The following is a 25,923-nucleotide window of genomic DNA, read 5'->3' on the forward strand; positions in this document are numbered from 1 at the left end:
TTGTGCCATTTAGGATCTTTGTTGCCTTACTGAGTTTCTGTCTGAAAGACATGCCCACTGATGTCAGCGGGGTGTTAAATCCTACTATTATAGTATTCTCATCAATTTCTCCCTTTTTGTCTGTTAGTATTTGGGTTCTTCTATAGTAAATACATAAAAGTATAAAATCCTCTTCCCTTGTTGATCCTTTTAACATTAGTGTCCTTCCTTATCTTTCTTTCTAGCCTTTGATTTAAAGTTTATTTTGTCTGATATTGAGTATTGCAATTCCCACTTTCTTGTCATTTCTGAGTGCATATTTTTTTCATTCCCTCACTTTTCAATCTATGTGTGTCCTTCACTCTACAAAGGGTCTCTTGTAGGCAGCATATATATTGTAGGCTCTTGTTTTTTTATCCAATCTGCTGCTTCATGTATTTGATTGGAGTCTTTAGTCCATTGACATTTAAGGTAATTATTGATACATATGTATTTATTGCCATTTAAAACCTTGCTTCCCAGTAGATTTTGTATTTCTTCTTTATTCCTTTTTTTCCCTTTTCCTTTTGTAGTTTGATGACTTTCTTTTGTATCATGCTTGAGTTCTTTTTATTGTTTGTGTATCAACTATGTTTTTTATTTGTGGTTACTCTGTTTTTCAAGTATATTAATCCATTAATGTATCTACCTGCCTGAGACTGGTAGTCATATGAGCTTTAAAAAAAAAAACCTATGTTTTCTTACTCCCCCTCCCACATTTTATGATTTTGATGTCTTCTCTAACATCTTATTCTTTTGCTGTTCAGTGCAGTTATCACTATTCTCACAAAGTTTTGTTTTGTTTGTTTTTTTAAACTCTATACTGCCTTATTTAAACAATTTTCCGATCATGATTTTCTCTTTCCTATAGATTGTTGCTTCTTTTTTATGTATGTATGTATTTAATTATGCCATACTGCATGGCTTGCAGGATCTTAGTTCCACAACCAGGAATTGACGCTGGGACGGGCCCTGAAAGTGTTGAGTCCTAACCACTGCACTACTAGGGAATTCCCTATTTCTTTTCTATTTACAGACAACCTTTCAATATTTCTTTTAGGTTAGGTTTAGGAGAAGGCAATGGCACCCCACTCCAGTACTCTTGCCTGGAAAATCCCATGGACGGAGGAGCCTCGTAGGCTGCAGTCCATGGGGTCACTGGGAGTCGGACAAGACTGAGCGACTTCACTTTCACTTTTCGCTTTCATGCATTGGAGAAGGAAATGGCAACCCACTCCAGTATTCTTGCCTGGAGAATTCCAGGGACAGGGGAGCCTGGTGGGCTGCCGTCTCTAGGGCAGAGTTGGACACGACTGAAGCAACTTAGCAGCAGCAGCAGCAACAGCAGTATTCCTTTAGGTTTTGTTTGTCTGAGAAATCCTTTATCCTTCTATTCTGAATGATAATCTTGGTGTGTAGAGTATCTCAGATTGTAGGCTTTTCATTTTCAGAACTTTGAATATATATTGCCACTCCCTTCTGACTGGAATGTTTCTTTAGAGAAATCAGCTGAGAGCCTTATGGGGATTCCCTTATAACTAACTCTTTGTTTTTCTCTAGCTGCCTTTAAAATCTTTATTATCTTTAATCTTCACCATTTTAATTATACCATGTCTTGGTATAGGTTTGTTTGGGTTCTCCTTGTCTGGGCTTCCTGTGCCTGGCTATCTGTTTCCTTCTTGAAGTTTGGGAAGTTTTCAGGCATAATTTCTTCAACTATAATTTCAACCCTCTTTCCTTTGTCTTCTTCTAGGATCCCTATTCCACAGACGGGCTCACTTTATATTATCCAAAAGGTCTTATATATTGATTGTGTGTGTGTGTGTGTGTGTGTGTGTGTGTGTGTGTGTGTGTCTTTCTGTCTGCTGTTTTGATTGGGTAATTTCCATTATTCTATCTTCCAGATCACTTATTTGATCTTCTGCATTATTTAGTTTGCTATTCACTGCCTTCAGCTTGGCTTCTATCTTCAGCAAATGAGTTTTCTAGTTTTAATTGATTCCCCTTAATAGTTTCTAGTTCCATGTCACAGTGATGTGCATTTCTGTTGATAGCCTTTCTTAATTCCTTCAGTATTTTTACTGCCTCCTTTTTGAACTTGGGATCTAGTAGACAGGAGAGGTCTGTTTTATTGTTCTTTCAGGGGACTTCTCTCGCTCTTTTAATTGGCAGTGTTTCCTCTGCTTCTTTTTACCTCCATTTCTCTATGAATTTAGGAGGAACAGTTATCTACTGTAGTCTTTAAGGGCTGTTTTTATGTGGAACATTCCTGTGGAGGGGCTTCCCTGATAGCTCAGTTGGTAAAGAATCAACCCGCAATGCAGGAGACTCTGGTTTGATTCCTGGGTTGGGAAGATCCACTGAAGAAGGGATAGGCTACTCACTCCAGTATTCTTGGGCTTCCCTTGTGGCTCAGCTGGTTAAGAATCCATCTACAATGCGGGAGACCTGGGTTCAAACCCTGGGTTGGGAAGATCCCCTGGACAAGGGAAAGGCTACCCACTCCAGTATTCTGGTTTGGAGAATTCCATAGACTATATAGTCCATGGGATCACAAAGAGTCACACACAACTGAGCAACTTTCACATTCCTGTGGAGCCTGTATGAGACTAATATTTTTGGTGCAAAGTTTGTTTTTTAGTATGGATGCCGGCCATGTCTTTCCTCAGTATATGCTGGCTCTTATTCCCTTCATAGGGGTTGCTGCTGTGATGACCAGAGCCTGCACTGTATGTTGACTGGGGCCTCCTCTTTACTCTGTGGCTGTCACAGCCCTGTCAAGGGCAGGATCTGTTTCCCAGTTGTTGGGGTAGAAACCTCCAGATCCAATTCAAAACTCAGTGTGGGGTACATGGAACTGGCATGCTTCTGCTGGGAGAGGAACCACTGAGTATTCCTCCACAGGAGCTATCCACCAGAATGTGAGTTTTGTGGTGTCATCTGCCACTCATTGTGTGGGCTCACAAAGTACTCCATTGTTGGCAGTACCCTTGGCCCCCCTTCAGTCATGGGAATGCAGGCAATCAGTATGAATGTCCCTCAGCTGCTGTGCTCAAAAGCCACTGGCCCAGATCTGCCAAAGTCAGGCACTGGGACTTGCCATAATGCTCCCCTGGAACTGCCATGGGAGCTATAGAATCCGTGTAGATCCTGGCCCACCTCTGCATTTACATGCCCGCAAAGCCAACAGCTACTAAATCTGGACCCACTCCAGGCTCAGGAGCACAAGTAATCCACCGAGATGTCCAGCAGGCACTGAACTTACAAAGGCACCAGTGTTGTAAATCCATCAGTCACAAAGCTGCAAGCCCAGATTTCAGCCCTGACTCAGTGTATGGCCAACTGCCAGGGCTTGCAAGCTCCCAGAGCTCATAGAGGGGGAGCTGTGACTGCTGTGAGCAAGGAGGAAAATAAGTTTTCTATGGCAGGGCCCCTCCCCTCTGTTTGTGTGTGCGTTAACAATGGGGCTTCTATGGTGGACATGGGCTCCATCTTGTACATACATACCCCCAGTCCAGTCCTCTCCCCAGGTTTGTCTGCTGAAGCCCGAATTTCAGCACTCAGCCCCTGCATGTAACAGCAGATGCATGACTCAGGCTAGGGAGTGCAGCACGGTGGTCAGATCTTCTGTACTGGTCTCTCTCTGTTTTGCCTGCCACAAGCCAATTGTTGTATACTCCTTTGAAGCTCTGATGCTCTCTTTCTGTCCTGACTGATCTCCCAGCGGATGAAGGGCATTCCCAGGATGAGGGAATCTTTCCTATTTCATAGTTCCCTCCCAGGGTGTAGGTCAAAGCCCAATTCTGTATATTTTTTTCCTTTTGTTTTATGCAGTTACATGGTGAACTTTCTTGCAGCTGTTGTATGAGATCTTTTGCAGTGTTCAGTAGTCATTATGACAACTGTTCTGTGAGATGTATCTATGGGAGGAGGTGAGCTCCATGTCCTTCTATTCTGCCATCTTGATCTCTCTGGTACTATTATTAATATGCTGCATTTATACATAATAAATGTTTGAACAGCAAAATTTTAAAATACAATACCATTGTTAAAAAAAAAATCAAAACTCCAAAATGCTGATGGAAGAAATCAAAGATTATCCAAATAAATGAAGAGACACATAAGATACACAGTGTTCACAGACTGGAAGGTGCAACATACTAAAGATGTCAGTTCTTCATAAATTGATATGATGGTTTAATGCAATATGCAATTCCTATCAAAATCCCAATAAGATTTTAAATATAGACATTATTATTCTATAACTTGTATGTAAAGGCAAAGAAATCCAAATAGCAAAAACAATTTTGAAAGAAAAGTGAGAGATATCAATCTATATGATTTGAAGAGTTATTCTACAGGTACAGTAATCAATAGAGTGTAGGATTGGTAGAAGAATAGACACCAAATTCAGTAGAATAGAATTTAAAAACTCAGAAATACATCCACATAAGTATATTCAAATAATTTCTGAGGAAGGTGCAAAAGCAATTCATTGAAAAAATGGCCATTTCAACCAGTGGTCCTGGAGTAGTTGGATATCTAAAGGCTAAAAAATGGACCTCAACCTAATCCTTACCCTTATATAAAAATTAACTCAAAATAAATATAAAGTTACATGTAAAATGTAAAACCATACTAAACTTTTAGTAAAAAAACAAGGGAAAACCTAGGGTTAGGCATAGAGTCCTTAGACTGGACACCCAAGTGTGATATATAAAAGGAAAATTGATAAACTGACTTCATAAAAATTAAAAACTTTTGCTCTGTGAAAGACCACGTGAAGAGCATGGAAAGACTAAGTACAGATTGTGAGAAAATATTTGTGAGCCACTTATTTGAGGAAGGATTAGTATCTACAATATACAAAGAATGCTCAAAACTCAACTGGAAAAAAGAGAGAAACAATCTCATTAGAAAATAGACAAAGACATGAACAGACATTTCACCAAAAAGGATATATAGATGGCAAGTAGGCACATGAAAATATGTTCAACATCAATACCCACTAGGGAAATGAGAATTAAAACCACAATAAGATATCAGTACGTATCTATAAGAATGGCTAAAATTAAAAATAGTGACAATACCAAACGTTGGCAAGGATGCAGAGAAAATGGGTCACACATACAGTGCTGGTGGGAATGCAAAATGGAACAGCCACTCTGGAAAACAGTCTGGCAGGTTTAAAAAGAATTAAATATACAACTATCATACAACAAGTAATTGCATTCTGGGCATTTATTCCAGAGAAATGAAAACTTATCTGTAAAGAAGTTTTCATAGCAGACTTATTTGTAATAGTAAGAAACTAGAAATAAAAAACTATAAACTCAGATGTCATTCAACAGGTGAATGATTAACCTGTGGTACACCCATATCATGAAATATTATCCACAATAAAAAGGGACGAACTACTGATATATTCAATCACTTGTATCAATCTCCAGTGAATTATGCTGAATGCAAAAGGTCAATTCCACTGGTTATATATACTATATGATTCCATTTATATAACACTCTTAAAATGAAAAAATTAGAGAAACAAAGGGCAGATTAGTGGTTGCTAGGGGTTAAGGACAGGTAGTGAGGGGATGGGGTAGGAGCAAAAGTGGATGTGGCTACAGAAAGACAACACCAGGTGATAGAATTGTTCTGTATCTTGACTCTGTCAACGTCAAATCCTGTTATGATATTGCAGAATAGTTTTGTAAGACATTATCACTTGAGGAAATTGGTAAAGAGTATAGATGATCTCTATTTAATTTCTTACAAATGCATTTGTTTCTATGATTATCTCAAAATAAAAAGCTTAAATAAAAGAGAGAGAAAAAAAAAAAACCATAAACCATATACTATTTACTTACTGAGCATCTGCTATATGGTGAGGCCCTATGTCAGGTACTCACATGAAATATTTATTTTTCACAAACTCTATAAAGTTTATGCCTACTTCCTAAATGATCATTCTGGAACACTGTTTCTCTGTGACACAGCCTTTCTTGAGACATATTCTGCAAAAAAGGTTTCTTAGTTAAATAGTTTGAGAAACATAAAAACAATTATTTTCCTTTCTACTGTAGGAGTTTTCAAGGCTTTTAATATACTCATGTACATTATAAATACTCAAAAGGAGGCCATCATACACAGCTTTCCTCGAATTTCTTTAATTTTGAAATTCTTGTTTTCACATGATGCCTATTAACAACTTGCTTAAAGAATTAGTATTCCTTGCAATATACCATAATAAATGACGGGTTATAAGTTTTCTATCAATATCCTTTCTGGAGTTGGATTTTATGAGTTATTTCAATTTAGGCTATAGATTTACCACCTAAGTATATACTCTTTTGATGATCCAAACTACTTACCATGTAACAATATAAATAGATCGAACCACTAAAGTGAAGACCAACATTCCATACATGACCTGAAGAAGAAAGGAAAAATGAAGTTCGTAAGATCATTATTCTTTGGTAATGGAAGTATATTTTGCCTACAAAAACAGCCCTCCCAGTTAAATGTAAACATTATCTTTCATTACATTTTAAAGAACATATGTATTAATATAATTAAATAATTAAGAGTCATTCTAACCTTTGAGGAAAGATCCTGCTTGTGAATAACCAATATCAGAAGTCCTGCATTAATTTTAATTCTGAATGGTTTAATTTTAATTCTGAATGAAATTTTAAATATCTGCTGAAACCTGAACAAATGCTGTATTTCTGCTTCATACTCCCTTGACACCCCTCCCTTTTTGTTAGGTTCACTTTTAGCAAATGATTCTGTTTCCTATCTAATATATCTGAACTCTTTTAAACTCTCCTCCTAAGTGCTTCTGTATCCTCTCCCTGTATTCTTTCTCCCATTCCTAGTTTTCAAAGAAAGAGATGCCCATTTCTTCTTGACTGAGGTTAGTCCACTTCCCTGTATTCTTTATTCTATATGTTCCCACATCTTCTCAGACTTGGCTCCAACAACTAACCTTTCTCTTCTACACTGAGCACTGGCTAGGTATTACCAACTGGAAACCTGAAACTAGTGGGAAAATTTAACTTTTAAAAGTGTGAATTATTAAATACAAGAAAACTTTATAGAATATAAAGGTATAACGTAACAAATATTTATAAAGCCAATAGCTGGGTACCATTCAGGTCAAGACATATGTTGTGTCTTCCCAGTTCAACTCTCTCCCCTACTCCTTAGAGAAAACCACTCTGACTTTTTAAATAAACATTTTCCTGCTATTCCTTACATATTTACTAAATTAAACTAAATATGCACTCTTAAATAATAGGTTGAATAACATTACATACCTTTGTTTTTGTCTTTTAAGATACAGTTATGTTATATGTTGCCATGGTTCAGTCACTTTTGACATTACATAAATAAATATCACAACTTATTTACCCATTGCTGTGCTGATGGACATTTTTGGGTTATTTCTAGTTTTCAATGCTATGAACATTCTTATTCACACATTCTACTGCACACATACAAAAATTTCTCCAGAGTATGTACCTAGGGATGTAGTTGCTGGATCAGAGGGCATATTATTATCAAAATTACTATAAGTGTCAAACTGTTTTCCATTTATTCAATTCAATTCCAATTTCTAGGATTTCTTTGATCCATGTTATTTAAAATTATATTACTTAAATTCTAATATAACTGCTTTTGTTAAGACTTACTGTATAAGCAAGTATATGGTCAATTTCTGTAAATGTGGAACAAAAAGTGTTTCTGCAATTGTTGGGTGCAATATTTTATATTTGCTCTATAGGTCAAATTTTTTAAGCATATTGTCTTCTGTATCTTCTATAAGGTACTGATAATTGTGCACTAAAGTAACCTAAGATTATAGATTTCTCTAGTTTTTCTTCTAGTTTAGTCAATTTTTTCATTATATATTTTGAGGTATTACATATATTAAAGGTACAGACAAATTTTAAATTATAATTTTCCAAATTGAACACTTCTAATACTACAAAGTAATCCTTTTCTATCAACAGAAATATTTTCCCCTCTTAAAGCCTGTTTTGTCTGATATTCTAACTATATGATATTCTTTTGCTTAGCATTTGCATGATATATATTTTCCACTTTCACTTTCAATCTTTCTATTTTGCACTCTCTTATAAGGCCCTGCTATGATTCTTGCCTACTAGTTGTGTTTTACTACATAGAATCCAACCGTATCTATTGAGCATTGCACTAGTCCCTGGGGAGATAATGGTATGAATCAAGGGTTAATAAACAGTCTGGGATGGTGTGGGCTTGGTTGAGAATGACCTCAAGTCTCCCAGCCTTGAAAACAACAGGTAAGATAAATGAGGAGTGCTATGTCTGCTTTTGTCGTTGTCAAGGACTGCACATGTTGCAGGCTTGGTGCCTACACGAGAACAGTATAAAAGATGCCCATGATAAAGAATGGTGGGGGTGGGGGAAGAAAGAAAAAAGGGGCTGTTGCTTCTACACATTACAGTGACTTCCATTACTCTTAGCTTTCAAACCTGGCAGATGTACACACATACCTGAATGAGAGGGCAAAGTGTGTATCTTATACACAACGTATGCGTATAAGGCTAGCTCTGAATTTCTTGAAAAGATGAAAATGTTATACTTATTGTATCCTCTACCATGTATTTTACAATAAAAATAAATAAACACAGTATTAGATTAAAGTCTATTACAGACTGATTCCTGGGCTTCTCTGATAGCTCAGTAGGTAAAGAATCTGCCTGCAATGCAGGAGACCCCATTTCAATTCTTGGGTCGGGAAGATCTTCTGGAGAAGGGATAGGCTACCTGCTTCAGTGTTCTTGGGCTTTCCTTGTGGCTCAGCTGGTAAAGAATCTGCCTGCAATGTGGAAGACTTGGGTTTGATCCCTGGGTTGGGAAGATCCCCTGGAGAAGGGAAAGGCTACCCATTCCAGTATTCTGGCCTGGAGAATTCCATGGACTGTATATGGGGTTGCAAAGAGTTGGACACGACTGAGCAACTTTCACTTCTCTTCATTTCAGAGACTGATTGCCCACCTGAATCAGTAATTGCAGCTATGCTGCTATAACAGTGAATAGAAAAGTCATGATCCCTGAAATTACAACCTGGTGAGGAGAGGGATAAGTAACCATGCAGTTAAAATGTAGTATTTTAACTCTGCGACAGGGGCTGAACAGAGCATTTTGTAAGCACATAGGAAGGCCACCTAATCTAAACTTATGCAGATCAAAGATTCTTCCATGGACTAGGGATGTAATGTATAACATGAGATGTAATTAACATTGCTATATGTTATATATAAAAGTTAATAAGAGTAAATTCTAAGAATTCTCATCACAAGGAAAAATGATTTTAATTTCATTAATATACTGTATCTCTATGAGATGATAGATGTTCACTAAACCTACTGTCGCAATCATTTCATGATGTATGTAAGTCAAATCATTATGTTATACACTTTAAAATTATACAGTGTTGTATGTAATTTATGTCTCAATAAAACTGAAAGAAAAAAAGACTTTTTGGAGGATATAATGTTTAATTTTATAACAGAAGTATTAGTAGGATAAGAATTATTAGTAATCACAAACATTATTAAAAAAAGGTGGAAGAGAGTAACTGGCATAGCTTACACTGTGGGGACTAGAAAAAAGTAATACTGTCTAGGACATACTTATTGGAGAGAAGAACAAGGAAAATGAAGTTAGAAGGTAAGCAGAAATCAAATCTGCTTTACAAGTCATGTTAAGGAGTTGGGACTTTATGTAAAGAACAATGCAAAGTCAATAAAAGTTTCAGCAGTAGCTCAGTATGATCACTCATGTATTAGAAAGATGTCCCTGTCATGTTAGACAGAGAATGAATTAGGAGGTGAAACTAAAGGAAAACTGACCACTGACAAGATATTGTAGTGGCCTAGGTGAGACACGGGGCCTGAATTAGGGTAGTATCAATGGGAAAGAAAAAAAATGGATAGATTAGGGAGATAAATAAGGTTTAGAACAACTTTAAGGTATGATATAAATTGTTTAAGGCTTATCAAAATTACTAAAAGTGTCAAACTGATAATCAATTTGATATGGGAGTAAGTAAAAGTTGGGAACATCTATGATGGCCTGGTTTATGACTTGGGCAGTTGAGTGCACAGTTAAACTGTTTATTGGGTTAAAGAATAATATGAAAACAAAGAAAAGGGATGAAAATGTTTATTTTATTTTTGTGTTATGTTCAGACTTTGAGGTGTCAGTTAGATAGCCAAGTGGAGATCTATAACAGGAGTTGGATATTTGGATCTAAACCTTAGAAGAAAAACCTGAGCTTAATTAACAGATTTACAAATCATTAGCATAGAGAAGTCAAAAGAAATGGATTATTCAGAGAGCATGTAAAACATATCTAATGGTGGGTAACAACCCATACCCTGGAAATACAATGGGGATTTTCCAAATAAATTTTCTTTTCTTCACAAACATCTCTATCCCATATACATAACTTTAATTTATTTATTTTAGTTGGAGGCTAATTACTTTACAATATTGTAGTGGTTTTTGCCATACACTGACATGAATCAGCCATGGGTGTACATGTGTTTCCCACTCTGAACCCCCCTCCCACCTCCCTCCTCATTCCATTCCTCAGGGTCATCCCGGTGCACCAGCTCTGAGCACCCTGTCTCATGCATCGAACCTGGACTGGTGATCTATTTCACATATGATAATATACATGATTCAGTGCTATTCTCTCAAATCATCCTACCCTCGCCTTCACCCACAGAGTCCAAAAGTCTGTTCTTTACCTCTGTGTCTCTTTTGCTGTCTCGCATATAGGGTCATCATTACCATCTTTCTAAATTCCATATATATGTGTTAATATACTGTATTGGTGTTTTTCTTTCTGACTTACTTCACTCTGTATAATAGGCTCCAGTTTCATCCACCCCATTAGAACTGATTAAAAAATGCATTCTTTTTAATAGCTGAGTAATACTCCATTGTGTATATGTACCACAGCTTTCTTATCCATTCATCTGCGGATGGACATCTAGGTTGCTTCCATGGCCTGGCTATCCTATATATTTTTATTCTCCCCTAGGAACCTGAGGCAGACCCTGCAGTGGCCTACTCAGTACCTACTGCTGCCTCTGTCTTTATAAAAGACTGATTTTATTAGGATGGTTATATGTCCAGCTATAAAAGCTTGATTTCCTAGGCTTTCTTAGAGCTAGGAGTGTCCTCATAACATTTCTTTTTATGCATATTCAAAGACTGTTGTTGTTTTTCAGTTACTAAGTCATGTCTGACTCTTTGCAACCCCATGACCTGCAGCATGCCAGGCTTCCCTATCCTTCACTCATCTCCCAGAGTTTGCTCAAACTCATGTCCATTGAGTCAGGGATGTCATCCAACCATCTCAACCTCTGTCACCCCATTCTCCTCTTGCCCTCAATTTTCCCCAGCATCAGGGTCTTTCCCAATGAGTTGGCTCTTTGTATCAGGTGACCAAAGTAATGGAGCTGCAGCTCTAACCACAGTCCTTCCAATGAATAGTCAGGGTTGACTTCCTTTAGGATTGACTGGCTTGATCTCCTTGCTGTCCAAGGGACTCTCAAGAGTCTTCTAAAATTATTCATTTTTAAATAAAAAGATAGAACATAATTCTCCATTCTCTACAATTTTCTTTTAAAAAGATTTCTATAAGGAATTTTCATATCTCTCCATATTTAATAATTTTTTCAATCTCCAAACTCCAAAGAATATAACAAAAATAATATTTGCATTTTCTCACTGCTAAAGCATCACAGAAATATACTGTGTGTAAGCTGAGACCTGGTACTTATCCCTAAGAAGCCTAGGAAAAAGGCATGTTATGATTTTGTTTATCAGTAAAAAGAAAGATTTCTTGAGCAAGGCAGAAAAACAATTTTTTTCTTCTGTGATTTGGCATTAAGATGCCTATGTGGAAAGATTTGAAGACAGATGAAACAGAGGGGTAAAAGAGGGCAAATTAAGCAGGCTGAGGCTGTAGTGTGGGACCTTAAAAACTGTGAAGTGAAGTGAAATGAAGTTGCTCAGTCGTGTCTGACTCTTTGTGACCCTGTGGACTGTAGCCTACCAGGCTCCTCCATCCATGGGATTTTCCAAGCATGAGTACTGGAGTGGGTTGCCATTTACTTCTCCAGGGAATCTTTCCAACTCAGGGATTGAACCCAGGTCCCCACAATGCAGGCAGATGCTTTACCATCTGAGCCACCAGGGAAGTAAAAAACTGTAGTTATACAGTAATTAGTTTGGTAATGAGGGAGACTGACTTTCAATATTTCTTCAGAGCTACATTCACCATGACTTATTCATGATGGTCTATTCCGTGGATCAAGCAAAAACATGGAGAGGAGTTCCAAATAACTGGCCACTTTATTTTCTACCAAGTACTTACTGAATGAGAATTCTGAGTGACTCAGCAGTAAAGAAACTGCCTGGGATGCAAGAGACACAGGTTTTACTCCTGGGTCAGGAAGATCTCCTGAAGAAGGAACTGGCAACCCACTCCAGTATTCTTGCCTGTGAAATCCCATGGACAGAGGAGCCTGGTGAGCTATAGTCCACAAAAGAATCAGACACAACTGAGCAACTAAACAAGCACAAATTATTGAACACAGACTGTGTGACAGACATTGGACTAGGCATTCATCATTCAAAGATGGAAAGATACCCTATTTCCGACCTCAAACAGCTCAGTCTAATAAGAGGAGAGACATATGTAACCACATATCTAGCACTTGGATCTGGTTTTTAAATTCCATTCTCCAATAAAAGAAACCAAGGCTCCATGGAGATCAGGCCTGGAGCAGAGAAAGAACAAGATGAGTCAAGAACATCTTCTTGTACCAAAAAGTAAAACATATTCAAAGAGTGATGGGAACAGGTCAAAAGGACACAGATACCAGCCTGAAAGTGCTCCACTGGTGAAATCTGAGACAATTTGTATACCAAAATATGTGATAGTTCAGTTCAGTCTGGTTGCTCAGTCGTGTCTGACTCTGCGACCCCATGGACTGCAGCACACCAGGCTTCCCTGTCCATCACCAACTCCTGGAGCTGGCTCAAACTCATGTCCATGGAGTCAGTGATGCCATCCAACCATCTCATCCCCTGTTGTCCCCTTCTCCTCCTGCCTTCAATCTTTCCCAACATCAGGGTCTTTTCCAATGAGTCAGTTCTTCGCATCAGGTGGCCAAAGTATTAGAGATTCAGCTTCAGCATCAGTCCTTCGAGTGAATATTCAGGACTGACTTCCTTTAGGATGGATTGATTGGATCTCTTTGCAGTTCAAGGGACTCTCAAGAGTCTTCTCCAACAACACAGTTCAAAAGCATCAATTCTTCAGCGCTTAGCTTTCTTTATAGCCCAACTTTCACATCTATATATGACTACTAGAAAAACCACAGCTTTGACTAGAGGGACCTTGTCTCTGCTTTTTAATAGGCTGTCTAGGTTGGTCAGAGCTTTTCTTCCAAGGAGCAAGCATCTTTTAATTTCAAGGCTGCGGTCACCATCTTCAGTGATTTTGGAGCCCCCCAAAATAAAGTCTGCTACTGTTTCCATTGTTTCCCCATCTATTTGCCATGGAGTGATGGGACCGGATGTCATGATCTTAGTTTTCTGAATGTTGAGTTTTTAGCCAGCCTTTCACTCTACTGTTTTACTTTCATCAAGAGGTTCTTTAGTTCTTCTTAGCTTTTTGCCATAAAGGTGGTATCATCTGCATATCTGAGATTATTGATATTTCTCCCAGCAATCTTGATTCCAGCTTGTTTCATCCAGTCTGGTATTTCACATACTGTACTCTATATATAAGCTAAATAAGCAAGGTGACAATATACAGCCTTGACATACTCCTTTCCCAATTTGGAACCAGTCTATTGTTTCATGTCCAGTTCTCACTGTTGCTTCCTGACCTGCTTACAGATTTCTCAGGAGGCAAGTCAGGTGGCCTGGTATTCCCGTTTCTTTCAGAATTTTCCACAGATTGTTGTGATCCCCACTGTCAAAGGCTTTGGCATAGTCAATAAGGTAGAAGTAGTTGTTTTGCTGGAACTCTCTTGCTTTTTTGATGATCCAGCGGATGTTGGCAATTTGGTCTCTGGTTCCTCTGCCCTTTCTAAATCCAGCTTGAACACCTGGAAGTTCACAGTTCACATACTGTTGAAGCCTGGATTGGAGAATTTTGAGCATTGCTTTGCTAGCGTGTGAGATGAGTGCAATTGTGTGGTAGTTTGAACATTCTTTGGCATTGCCCTTCTTTGGGACTAGAATGAAAACTGACCTTTTCCAGTCCTGTGGCCACTGCTGAGTTTTGCAAATTTGCTGGCATATTGAGTACAGCACTTTCACAGCATCATCTTTTAGGATTTGAAATAGCTCAACTGGAATGCCATCACCTCTACTAGCTTTGTTTGTAGTGATGCTTCCTAAGGCCCACTTGACTTCATACTCCAGGATGTCTGGCTCTAGGTGAGTGATCACACCATCATGATTATCTGGGTCATGAAGATCTTTTTTGTACATTTTTTCTGCGTATCCTTGCCACCTTTTCTTCATATCAAAGAAATCATGATATACCAAAATAAATACCAAAATAAATCATGATAGTTACAAATCAGTGAATACTGCATAAAGTAGGAATATAGAGTCCAAACAGATAAAAATAAATAAATTCAAAGTTTAATAATTAAGAGTATTTTCATAAATCTCAAAGTACTCTACTACCAAGTTCCTATTAATTATGAAAGGACAGAGAACAATTACACAATGGAGATATCTAGTAGACACTATCGTAAGTCATGTTCCAACGTGTTGACAATAAACTTTCAACATGGTTTGGGGAAAAAGTTCTTTTTATCTTCCTTGCAGCTTTTCTGTAATTCTGATATTGCTTAAAAGTAAAAGACATTTAGACAATAAAGAATTCCATACTAACCCGCTGGAATAATTAACACATTATCACATTAAATGTCTTTCACTCTCGGAGAAAGGCATTCAGCTCATCTGTGGTCAAGAAACATTTATAAGGGTGGGAGATCAGGTAGGGATTTGTGGATAAAGTACCAGTGAGTGGGAACAGATGGTGGTAATAGGTAATGGGATTTAGGCATTTGGAGTTTGTAATGAACTCACTCAATTGCCCAAACACAGTAATGAGAACCTCTAACAGAAAAAGCCAAGGGCTACAGTGAGGGGAATCCAGACTTTTCTACCACCTGATTACTGTTTCAATATGTAAGTCACTTGAATAAGTCACTTCACTCATCTTACTCTTGGATTCCCATTTGTAAAATGAAGACACTGAACTAGGTGACTGTGGTTTCATATTTTTATAATCATAGTCAAAATACTGAGGTAAGAGGCATTTTATTTGGGGAGTTAATAGTATAAATTATTCTCTGGCGTGTTGCAGTTCATGAGGTTGCAAAGAGTAGGACATGACTTAGAGACTGAACAACAAATCTCATATGATAAGGCTAAAAGGCTGGTGCTTCCTACATAATTAGATAATAGTTTAAATAGTAGAAAGCTAAATGCAGATGCTACTTTTTAATTGTAGCATAATTTCATAAGACTCATAAGGCAATGAGACTTCGTAAAAACATAGTTTTTGTAGGTATTCAGAACTAGTTTAAAATCTTAATTCTGCCCAAACTATACAGCCTTCTAATCCAGCCTACATACAACTGCCAGAATTATCTGAAACAGATCTTATAATGTTATGTCTCTGTTAATGACAAAATAAGTTCTAAACTCTAGCACGACAGTCAATGATTCACAATTTGGTTCCATTCTTCTTTCTCTTCTCATGTTCTACGCGATCTTGTATTCAGTGTAAGATTTCCCAAATAAGACCCCAGAATACCACTGTGCTGAGGGATATTAAGAGATATTCAATGAAAAGAAAAAAAAAAAAAGAGTTCTATGGTCAAATAAATCCTCCTCAAATGTCATTTCCTGTGTGAAGCCTTCCTAATATCCTTCTATAAAAATTACTTAATCTCTTTTTATTCCCAAAGTACTTCACTTATATTTGACTTTGAGCAGTTTTTTATAGTGATAACTAAACTGAGGCTTAAAGTAAAGCACAGTTATCTAAGTTTTATATATTTGGTCTTCACATTCTTCCAAGTTCACTATTGCACAAAAATGTAAATAGTACTTTTCATTCTTTTGAAAAACAGATCTTTCGGACAATAAATTAGATTCCAAAGTAATTAGCTATAGGGACATATCATAAAAGTAATATGGGTTTTGGGGAAAAAAAGGATCTGGGTTCAATTTCCAGTTCTGCAAGCAACGAGTTGAACACTGGGCAAATTATTTAACCTTTCTGACTCTCGGTTATCTCATCTATAAAATGAAGATAATCCCAATTCCTAAACATATTTGCTGATATTTTAATAAGATAATGAGTGAGTCAATCTATATAAACTATATGAAAGAATATATACTATTTAGCACAATATTTAGTGGACACTAAAAAAGTCAGCTTCTTTTCCAGTGTGCTTATATATCCTTCTAGTCTAATTTGTAATAAAATGGCACAAACAAAACATGATAGAATAAAAATTTAAAAGTGTTAAAAATCCAAGTTTTTGTTTTTCAGATTGTTTACATAGTGCGTCCTTTCCTGCAAACCTTGAGTGTCAAATTAGAAGGCACAGTAATAAAATACTGATATGCCATGTCTAGAAACAATCTTTAGGAGACATCTACTTTGGCAAGATTTTAAGCAACAGTACTCTTTGAGACATTAGATGAGATCTCATCTGAGATACTCAACTACTGATTGTTCAATTAGCTTCTTTAATAGGGTTAAATTATTTCTTAAATGTCCATTTAATCTATTCTCATGTATGCTTTTGTTTTCCTGCTTAAGACCTGTTGGTGTTTCTATTCAATGTGACAGCTATGTGATTTGAATATTATCTTTCGCAAGGCCATCAAGTTAAATAAATAGCATTTTGCTCCCTTTCAGATGTCTGGATCATCTTGGACTCAATAAAGTAGAACTGTTATCAGTATATTCTTCCTCAGGGAAGCTAATCTGGTTAGCAAGACAATCATCCTTGTTGTGACAGGTACTTTTAATTCTACTATCACTACTCTAGGGGCTTCCCTTGTAGCTCAGTAGGTAATGAATCTGCCTGCAATGCAGGAGACCTGGGTTTGATTCCTGGGTCAGGAAAATCCCCTGGAGAGGGAAATGGCAACCCACTCCAGGATTCTTGGCTGGAGAATCCCATGGACAGAAGAGCCTAGTGGGCTACAGTCTATGGGGTCGAAAGAGTCGGACACGACTGAGCGAATAAGGAAACACACATCACTACTATCACTACTTCTTCTCTAGCTCAACTCAAATATCTCTTTCAGAAGCTTTCCATGATCATCATAGGCAGAAATTTATGCATGTTGTCTTACACCTTACTAAGTAATTTTAGCATTACGCAGTATTATTATGCTTATTGCCTTGTGCTTTGCATTATCTTATATTAATTATTTTTATATAATCTTTATAAAATAGTACATATCCTTGTTTTGAACATTTTACAGATAAAGATATTGGAGAATACAATATTGGAGAATACAGCAAGAAATTTGTTGATGGATAATAAAATAGCAAGATACTGAGATTCTGAACTTTAAGAAATCAAAGTGGTAAGAAATAAAGATTCCACCCTTAAGTCAGAGTTCCTTTAGATTAAACCACATTGCTCTGCTTTCCTTTTTCATTATTTTTAAGATTTTGAAAAATCTTATCACAAACTCCAAAACAATTTTTCCACTTACAAATTCCAAAGCAATTTTTCTAAGTTTCTACAAATAAAAACATCAACAGTTATACAAAAGAAAAATACTCTAAACTTTGACAATTAGAAGATTCTCAGAATAAGGTCTCTTTTCTTAAAAATGATATTCAGAAGATAATTAGGGATAGGTTTTTTTTTAAGCCATAAATAGAAAGTATCAATTATAATTACTTAACAGATCAGCATAGGATACTCTAGATCAGACATCTGAGGCTAAATTCTCTTTAAATAAAACTTAACAAAGTAGCAAGGAATACTACTGTATCAAAACAGTGCGCCATTTTCCTTACTATTGCTCTTCTGTTCCAAAGAAAGCAATTATTCAGCTACATACAATAAGTATATTTTTTAATTGTATTTTGAGTCATCTAGGTAGATAGACTGTGTCCTTGCCTGCACTAGTACTTCTTTTAGATGTTTATTATAAAATGTATATACTACAAATACATTTTTACAAGTTAATCATCCTGATCAGATAGTGAGTTCTGAGACCAACAGCCATGTAGTATATTAATAATAGTTAACATTTACTCTGGACTTCCCTTGTGGCTCAGACAGTAAAGCGTCTGTCTACAATCTGAGAGACTTGGGTTCGATCCCTGGGTTGGGAAGATTCCCTGGAGAAGGAAACGGCAACCCACTCCAGTACTCTTGTCTTCAAAATCCCATGGATGGAGGAGCTTGGTGCAGGCTACTATCCATGGGATCGCAAAGGGTCGGGCACGACTGAGTGACTTCACTTTCTTTTACTTTCTTTACATGCTAGGTTTAAATGCATTATTTCATTTAAACTTAGACAACTTTAGGAGATTATTACACCAACTTTAGAGATGCAGTCTATTGAGCTCTATAAGAGCAGAGACCTCATTATTTCACTCACTAGTATATCTCTGCTTTTCTTGGGGAGAGTGGTAAGAACACTGGAGTGGGTTGCCATTCCCTTTTCCAGGAGATCTTCCCAACCCAGGCATTGAACCTGGGTCTCCCATATTGTAGGCAGACGCTTTACGCAGAGTGCATCATGAGAAACGCTGGGCTGGAAGAAGCACAAGCTGGAATCAAGATCGCCGGGAGAAATATCAATAACCTCAGATATGCAGATGACACCACCCTTATGGCAGAAAGTGGAGAGGAACTAAAAAGCCTCTTGATGAAAGTGAAAGAGGAGAGTGAAAAAGTTAGCTTAAAGCTCAACATTCAGAAAATGAAGATCATGGCCGCTGGCCCCATCACTTCATGGGAAATAGATGGGGAAACAGTGGCTGACTTTATTTTGGGGGGCTCCAAAATCACTGCAGATGGTGACTGCAGCCATGAAAGTAAAAGATGCTTACTCCTTGGAGGAAAAGTTATGACCAACATAGATAGCATATTCAAAAGCAGAGACATTACTTTGCCAACAAAGGTCTGTCTAGTCAAGACTGGTTTTTCCTGTGGTCATGTATGGATGTGAGATTTGGACTGTGAAGAAGGCTGAGCGCCGAAGAATTGATGCTTTTGAACTGTGGTGTTGGAGAATATTCTTGAGAGTCCCTTGGATTGCAAGGAAGTCCAACCAGTCCATCCTAAAGGAGATCAGTCCTGGGTGTTCATTGGAAGGACTGATGCTAAAGCTGAAACTCTAATACTTTGGCCACCTGATGTGAAGAGTTAACTCATTGGAAAAGACTCTGCTGCTGGGAGGGATTGGGGGCAGGAGGAGAAGGGGACGACAGAGGGTGAGATGGCTGGATGGCATCACCGACTCGAGGGACATGAGTGTGAGTGAACTCCAGGAGTTGGTGATGGATAGGGAGGCCTGGCATGCTGTGATTCATGGGGTCACAGAGATTCAGACACAACTGAGCGACTGAACTGAACTGAATTGAGTATATCTCCTGTGCCTAGTACAGCACCTGGTATACTAAAGGTACTTAAAAAAGTGTTTGTTGAATAATAAGGAAACCAAAGCTCAAAAAGTTAAGTAACTTATACAGTAAGTGGAAAGACTAGCTTGAATTCAGTTATGCCTGACTTTAGATCTTAAGTCTGTGCTCTACTGCCTCTTTATTTTCAACATCAGGCTCAGAATTTGGTACTTAGAAAGTATACAGCAAACATCTAACAAATAAACGAATGAACGAATCCCTACCTTCAGATTGCTTATCCACTTCATCTAGCATTCCTCTACTTCTTCATTTCCCTATCCTGATTTTTAATCTCTAAGCCTAGATGCAAAGAGCTGACTCTTTTGAAAAGACCCTGATGCTGGGAAAGATTGAGGGCAGGAGGAGAAGCGGACGACAGAGGGTGAGATGGTTGGATGGCATCACCGACTTGATGGACATGGGTTTGGGTGGACTCCGGGAGTTGGTGATGGACAGGGAGGCCTGGCGTGCTGCAGTTCATGGGATGGCAAAGAGTTGGACACGACTGAGCAACTGAACTGAACTGAAGCCTAGGATATTAGTCATAATTATAAGTTTTCATCCCCCCATCAGCATACACAGATATCTATTTATCTTCCCTATATACAGAGAAGAAAATATTATTGGAAAAATGCAGGAAATTACAGCATGGAAAGTGACATGAATAGTTTGTACCTTTTATTACAAAACACAGTACCAGATAAGTAAAACACAAAAGAGAAAACTGAGTGGTCATAAACTTAGAAAAATCAACTCAAATTTTTCAAGTAAGAAGTTTATAAAAACTGAAGTATTCTTCACATAAACTTACTTTATTTTCATACTGTGTTAATAAATATTTCTAATAAAGGGATAAATACACAATGACATCACTTCAAGTTATAACAAACAGGAAAGTGAGAATGCCCCCTTCCAAGTATCATCTATGTTATTTAGTACATCTACTTTCAGCTGGCCTATGGAAAAAACCTAGGCACAGTAATGTGGATATGGAATTTATTTCTTTAAAAACATATTTCAGATGATTACTGTCTAGTTTTAGTTTAAAAGGCTACAGGAACATTTACTTTTTAATATAAACACAAAATATTCTAAGAGTATAAGACCTCTAATCCTCCTGGAATATGTGTTTCCTCACTTATGTATGTATTTCTATCTATCCTGCTTTGTTAAAAGAACAGTGACAGGAGTCAAACAAATCTAGTTAGAATCCTGGCTCTCTGCCCCTTAATAACTGTGTAACCATGGGGCAAATTACCTAATATCTCTGAGCTCATTTCCCTTAAAATGTAGACAATAATCCATAATTTTTAGGACTGCTGTGGAGATTAAAGTCTATGTAGTAATGAGCATAGTGACAGGCACATCACACCACTCAATAAACAATAGCTCTCTTTATTAAGGGTCTCATATTCATTTTACTCTAGTTTCTTTCTAGGATGCACATAAGTTACTATTTCTTATACCAAAGTTTCTTACGTTTGTTTCTTTTGATATAAATAACCTCCCAACTCATATATGTTAGACTGAAAATTTCTTGAGTATTTTCCCTATATCTTTTTTAAAAGATAATGTCATAAAAAAGACGTTTACATGTACATGTGAATAATATGTCCTGTTTTTTTGCACTTATAAGAGTAATGCTGCACCTGCATAATTGTCTACCAACAGCTAGTAGACCCTTGGTATTGAATGTTCTTGGTATTTGTTTTGCTTACACCTCCTATAGGAACTTGTCTGCAATCTGTCTTAAACGCTGTTCTTTCCTAGAGCATCCACCATTTCATTTTCATAAGTTGTATATGCATAAAATATACTAGAAAAGGAAAATACAAAGCAGGTTAAGTAATAAAATGTGCAATAATTTTCAAAAATTACCTGATGGAATATGGGCTCCTTTACCTTAAGGTAAACCTAAAAAAGATTAAAAGAAATAGATGTGAAAGAAGTGCCTTATGAAGGGGGAAGAAAACCTATACCTGCTGCTGCTGCTGCTAAGTCTCTTCAGCCGTGTCCGACTCTGTGCAACCCCATAAACGGCAGCCCACCAGGCTCCGCCGTCCCTGGGATTCTCCAGGCAAGAACACTGGAGTGGGTTGCCATTTCCTTCTCCAATGCATGAGAGTGAAAATTGAAAGTGAAGTCGCTCAGTCGTTAGCGACCCTGTGGACTTCAGCCTACCAGGCTCCTCCAGCCATGGGATTTTCCAGGCAAGAGTACTGGAGTGGGGTGCCACTGCCTTCTCCAAAACCTATACCTACTACCTTGCAAATCTCATATGTCTCCAGCTTCCCTCATCTTGCTTCCTAGAACTGACTCCAGCCATGTAAAACCAATCAGATTACGTGGCTTGCCACAAAAGGGCTACTACCTAAGGTGTGTCTGCGCCAGTGCTAGCTTCATCAGGTTGTTGTCATTTAGTCGCTAAGTTGTGTCTGACTGTTGCGACCCCAGGAACTGTAGCCTGCCAGGCTCCTCTGTCTATGAGATTTCTCAGGCAAGAATACTGGAGTGGGTTGCCATTTCCTTCTCCAAGGGATCTTTCCGACTCAGGGATTGAACCTATGTCTCCTGCACCTCAGGCAGATTCTTTACTGCTGAGTCACTAGGGAAGCCCGAGCTTCTTCAAGGTAAACTAAATGTTTCACAGCTGTTGTGGATTACTCTGGCCTCTTGGCCTCTCCTTGATGCATGAGCATCAGGGAGAAGCACAGATGCATGACTACTCATCAGAGCTGAAGAGGTTATGCTGACAATCCCTGCAGCAGATCTGTTTCACAATAGCAAGAACACTGGGCTTAGCAGTAAAATTTCAAACTGCCACTTACTTGCTACATGTCTGAGCAAGTCATTTAACCAAAAGACTCATTTTTCCTTATCTGGATAATGGGAATAATAATAGTTAGCAATAATTAGCCAAAATATGTGCAAGTCTCTAGCACATAATGTATGCTAATAAGTGAAAACATTTAAAATAAATTTCTTGTTCTTTCTTCTGCTTCCAAAAATCTCTAATGCATTCACTGAGAAACATTTTCAGTTACACAAACTCTAGTTTCAGGCTCCAATGTCATGCGGGTGGATTAAGTTCAATGCCCACTTATTACATGCATTTATTGCCCTGTAAGAGTATACCTTTAAAAAGACATGGTAGAGAGGAGTCAAAAGTTAAATCACAAATCTGAAATGACTTCTATCACTTACAAGACAAAGTCCAAATTTCAAAGCCTTCCCATGACATTGCTCTAGCCTTTCTGTTTGGCCTTATTCGTATCTTCCTGTCTCTTTCTCATCCTAGGCTCCAAAAAGTATACTGCTACCCCAAAGAGGCTAGTTTCATGCTTCTGTATCTTTAAACATGCCATGCTTCACTATGTTAGCAAATGCCCCTGCTGGTAAACACTCATCTTTTAAGATTCAGCTCAAAATATACTTCTTTCTTGAAGTCTTTTCTGAGGTTTTTTTCCTGCTTAGCAGAATTCACCACTCATCCTTCTTTCTACCAGACTGTCAATGTATAAACGTTATGGCATTTATTAGTTTGCTTCTCTCCCCTCCAAGGCAATAATCTTTTTGGCAGAAAGGACCATTTTTATACATCTCTATTGCCTCATTTAGTGTACTGCTGATCTCACAAATTTTATGTAATTTTAAAATTTGCTACAGAACTTCTTATTCCTGGAGGAAGTTCCTGCATTACAAGAGTAGATCATTTCCTTCAAGCAACCAGAAAGCTTTAATAGTAAGATGTGTACGAAATATTTATATATGTATAACTCTAAACTTAATAAGGCAGAATGTTTTTAAACTCCAAAATTTGCTATTTCAAAATACTAATTTCCCTTTACCTAATTTCAGATTCTCACTGCTAGTTAACAGAAGAAATGCAGAAGGGCAAGGCTCTCAAAAGGCTTTTTTTTTTTTTTTTAAGGCAAAAGAATTATGGAGTCCTTACTGTGTACCAGGGATTAATTTTTACAACTAATATGAAATGTATGTTTACTACTATTTTCATTTTATGAATGAGGAAATTTCAAGAGGTTAAGTAACTTGCCCAAAGTCCCATAGTTATTAAGTAACAGTATTTAGTAGGTCCTTAACCAAGACAAGCAACTTAGAGCATAAGCAGATTTTGTAGGAAAGATAATGAGTAGGTTTGTATCATGGGGCAGGGGTAAATAAGTTCAACTCGGAATGTGCTGAGATTGAGGTTCCTGATATTAGTGATATCTGAAGGCTTAAGATGCGGATTTGGTAGTTGTCAGGTTATAGGTAGTACTAGAAATGCGGGAACAAATGAACTGGCACACAGAAGTGATCAGCTATCTCAACCTATTTGGAAAAGTTTAGGCATTAAAGTAGTCACAGGAGGCCCTAAAGATTAGAGCCAATTTCTTTTTTTAACAAATAGGAGGTAATATGTTCATCCATGAGGAGAAGTTAATCGTTAATTGCTTTCTATTGCTACTGAATATCTGCCTTTTGACTTTTCCCACTTCCTGTTTAAAAAAAAAAAAAAGGTTTAAAAAAAATTGTTTTAACTTTTTGTAGAGAAATAACTCCTAAATAGAAAACAAAGAAGCAATATCTATAAGGGAGTTTCCTTTAGAAATATTTCAGTTTCAACAGCATGAAGCAAACACTAGAAGCAAAATGTACCAAACTCCATAAATGGCAGTTCACATGCTTAATTTGTTAGAAATAAAATATGACTTACCATGGTTACTATTAAACTGAAAAGAACTAAGGTAAAAAGCAGATGGTAGTTTACAGAGTTCTTCATCTTAAAACATTCAAACCTTAAAAAGAAAAAAAAAGAGAGAAACTTGTTTCAGAATATAAAACTAGGAAAACAAACAATGCTGTTTTGCCATGTGTATACATGCCCTGGGTATACTGGTGCTCATCATTTCCTTGCAACCACACACTCATCTTAGAAAACCCACACTGCCGACAGCCTTCAACAGGCTGTGGGATCAGGAGTACATACCTGATTTCAAATAAGGGAAGAAAGCAGTCATCTTAAGCTCTCCCTTTCTTACAGTACTCATCTGGATACTTTAAATTATCTGCTCTCAACTTTGTCTCACGCAGGTACAGGTGTATCAGGATATTAGTTTTATCAATGCTCACTGTTACTTTTTCTTTCAATAAATATAGTTTTGACAGAAAATATAGATCAACAAACAATGTCAAGGAGAGCACAGACCCTAGTCTCAGTCTTAAGAATAGGTTTCAGAAAACAGTAGCTAGAATTTCCTTGTTTTTGATCTTAGGTTTTCTAAGTGCCCAAATCTGCACTGTCACAGATGGGCTATTTTTCTAGATCGGGGTTCAGTTCAGTCGCTCAGTTGTGTCCGACTCTTTGCAACCCCATGAACTGCAGCACACCAGGCCTCCCTGTCCATCACCAGCTCCTGGAGTTCACTCAAACTCATGTCCATCGAGTCAGTAATGCCATCCAGCCATCTCATGGTCTGTTGTCCCCTTCTCCTCCTGCCCCCAACCCCTTCCAGCATCAGAGTCTTTTCCAAAGAGTCAACTCTTCGCACGAGGTGGCCAAAGTACTGGAGTTTCAGCTTTAGCATCAGTCCTTCCAATGAACACCCAGGACTGATCTCTTTCAGAACAGACTGGTTGGATCTCCTTGCAGTCCAAGGGACTCTCAAGAGTCTTCTCCAACACCACAGTTCAAAAGCATCAATTCTTCAGCACTCAGCCTTTTTCACAGTCCAACTCTCACATACATACACGACCACTGGAAAACCATAGCCTTGACTAGATGGACATTTCTTGGCAAAGTAATGCCTCTGCTTTTGAATATGCTATCTAGGTTGGTCATAATTTTCCTTCCAAGGAGTAAGCATCTTTTAATTTCATGGCTGCAATCACCATCTGCAGTGGTTTTGGAGCCCCCCAAAATAAAGTCAGCCACTGTTTCCCCATCTATTTCCCATGAAGTGATGGGACCAGAGGCCATGATCTTCGTTTTCTGAATGTTGAGCTTTAAGCCAACTTTTTCACTCTCGGCTTTCACTTTCATCACTTCTGTGTTCCTCTTCACTTTCTGCCATAAGGGTGGTGTCATCTGCATATCTAAGGTTATTGATATTTAAACCACAGTGCAAAAACCAGTT

General features: G+C 37.7%; 1 protein-coding gene across 1 annotated transcript in view; it reads right to left on the reverse strand.

Annotated features, from left to right (window-relative positions):
• The window catches only part of ACER3 (alkaline ceramidase 3), a 145,788-nt gene that overhangs the window by 31,956 nt on the left and 87,909 nt on the right, over positions 1-25,923 (reverse strand). Inside the window, exons 5-7 of the mRNA XM_018059312.1 lie at positions 24,504-24,585; positions 21,665-21,700; positions 6,390-6,448 (exon numbers count right to left, since the gene is read on the reverse strand). Of these exons, the coding sequence (XP_017914801.1) occupies positions 6,390-6,448; positions 21,665-21,700; positions 24,504-24,585 (177 nt within the window). The remainder of the gene's footprint in view (positions 1-6,389; positions 6,449-21,664; positions 21,701-24,503; positions 24,586-25,923) is intronic.

The sequence above is a fragment of the Capra hircus genome, chromosome 15 (genome assembly GCF_001704415.2).
Source record: "Capra hircus breed San Clemente chromosome 15, ASM170441v1, whole genome shotgun sequence".
Taxonomy (NCBI): domain Eukaryota; kingdom Metazoa; phylum Chordata; class Mammalia; order Artiodactyla; family Bovidae; genus Capra; species Capra hircus.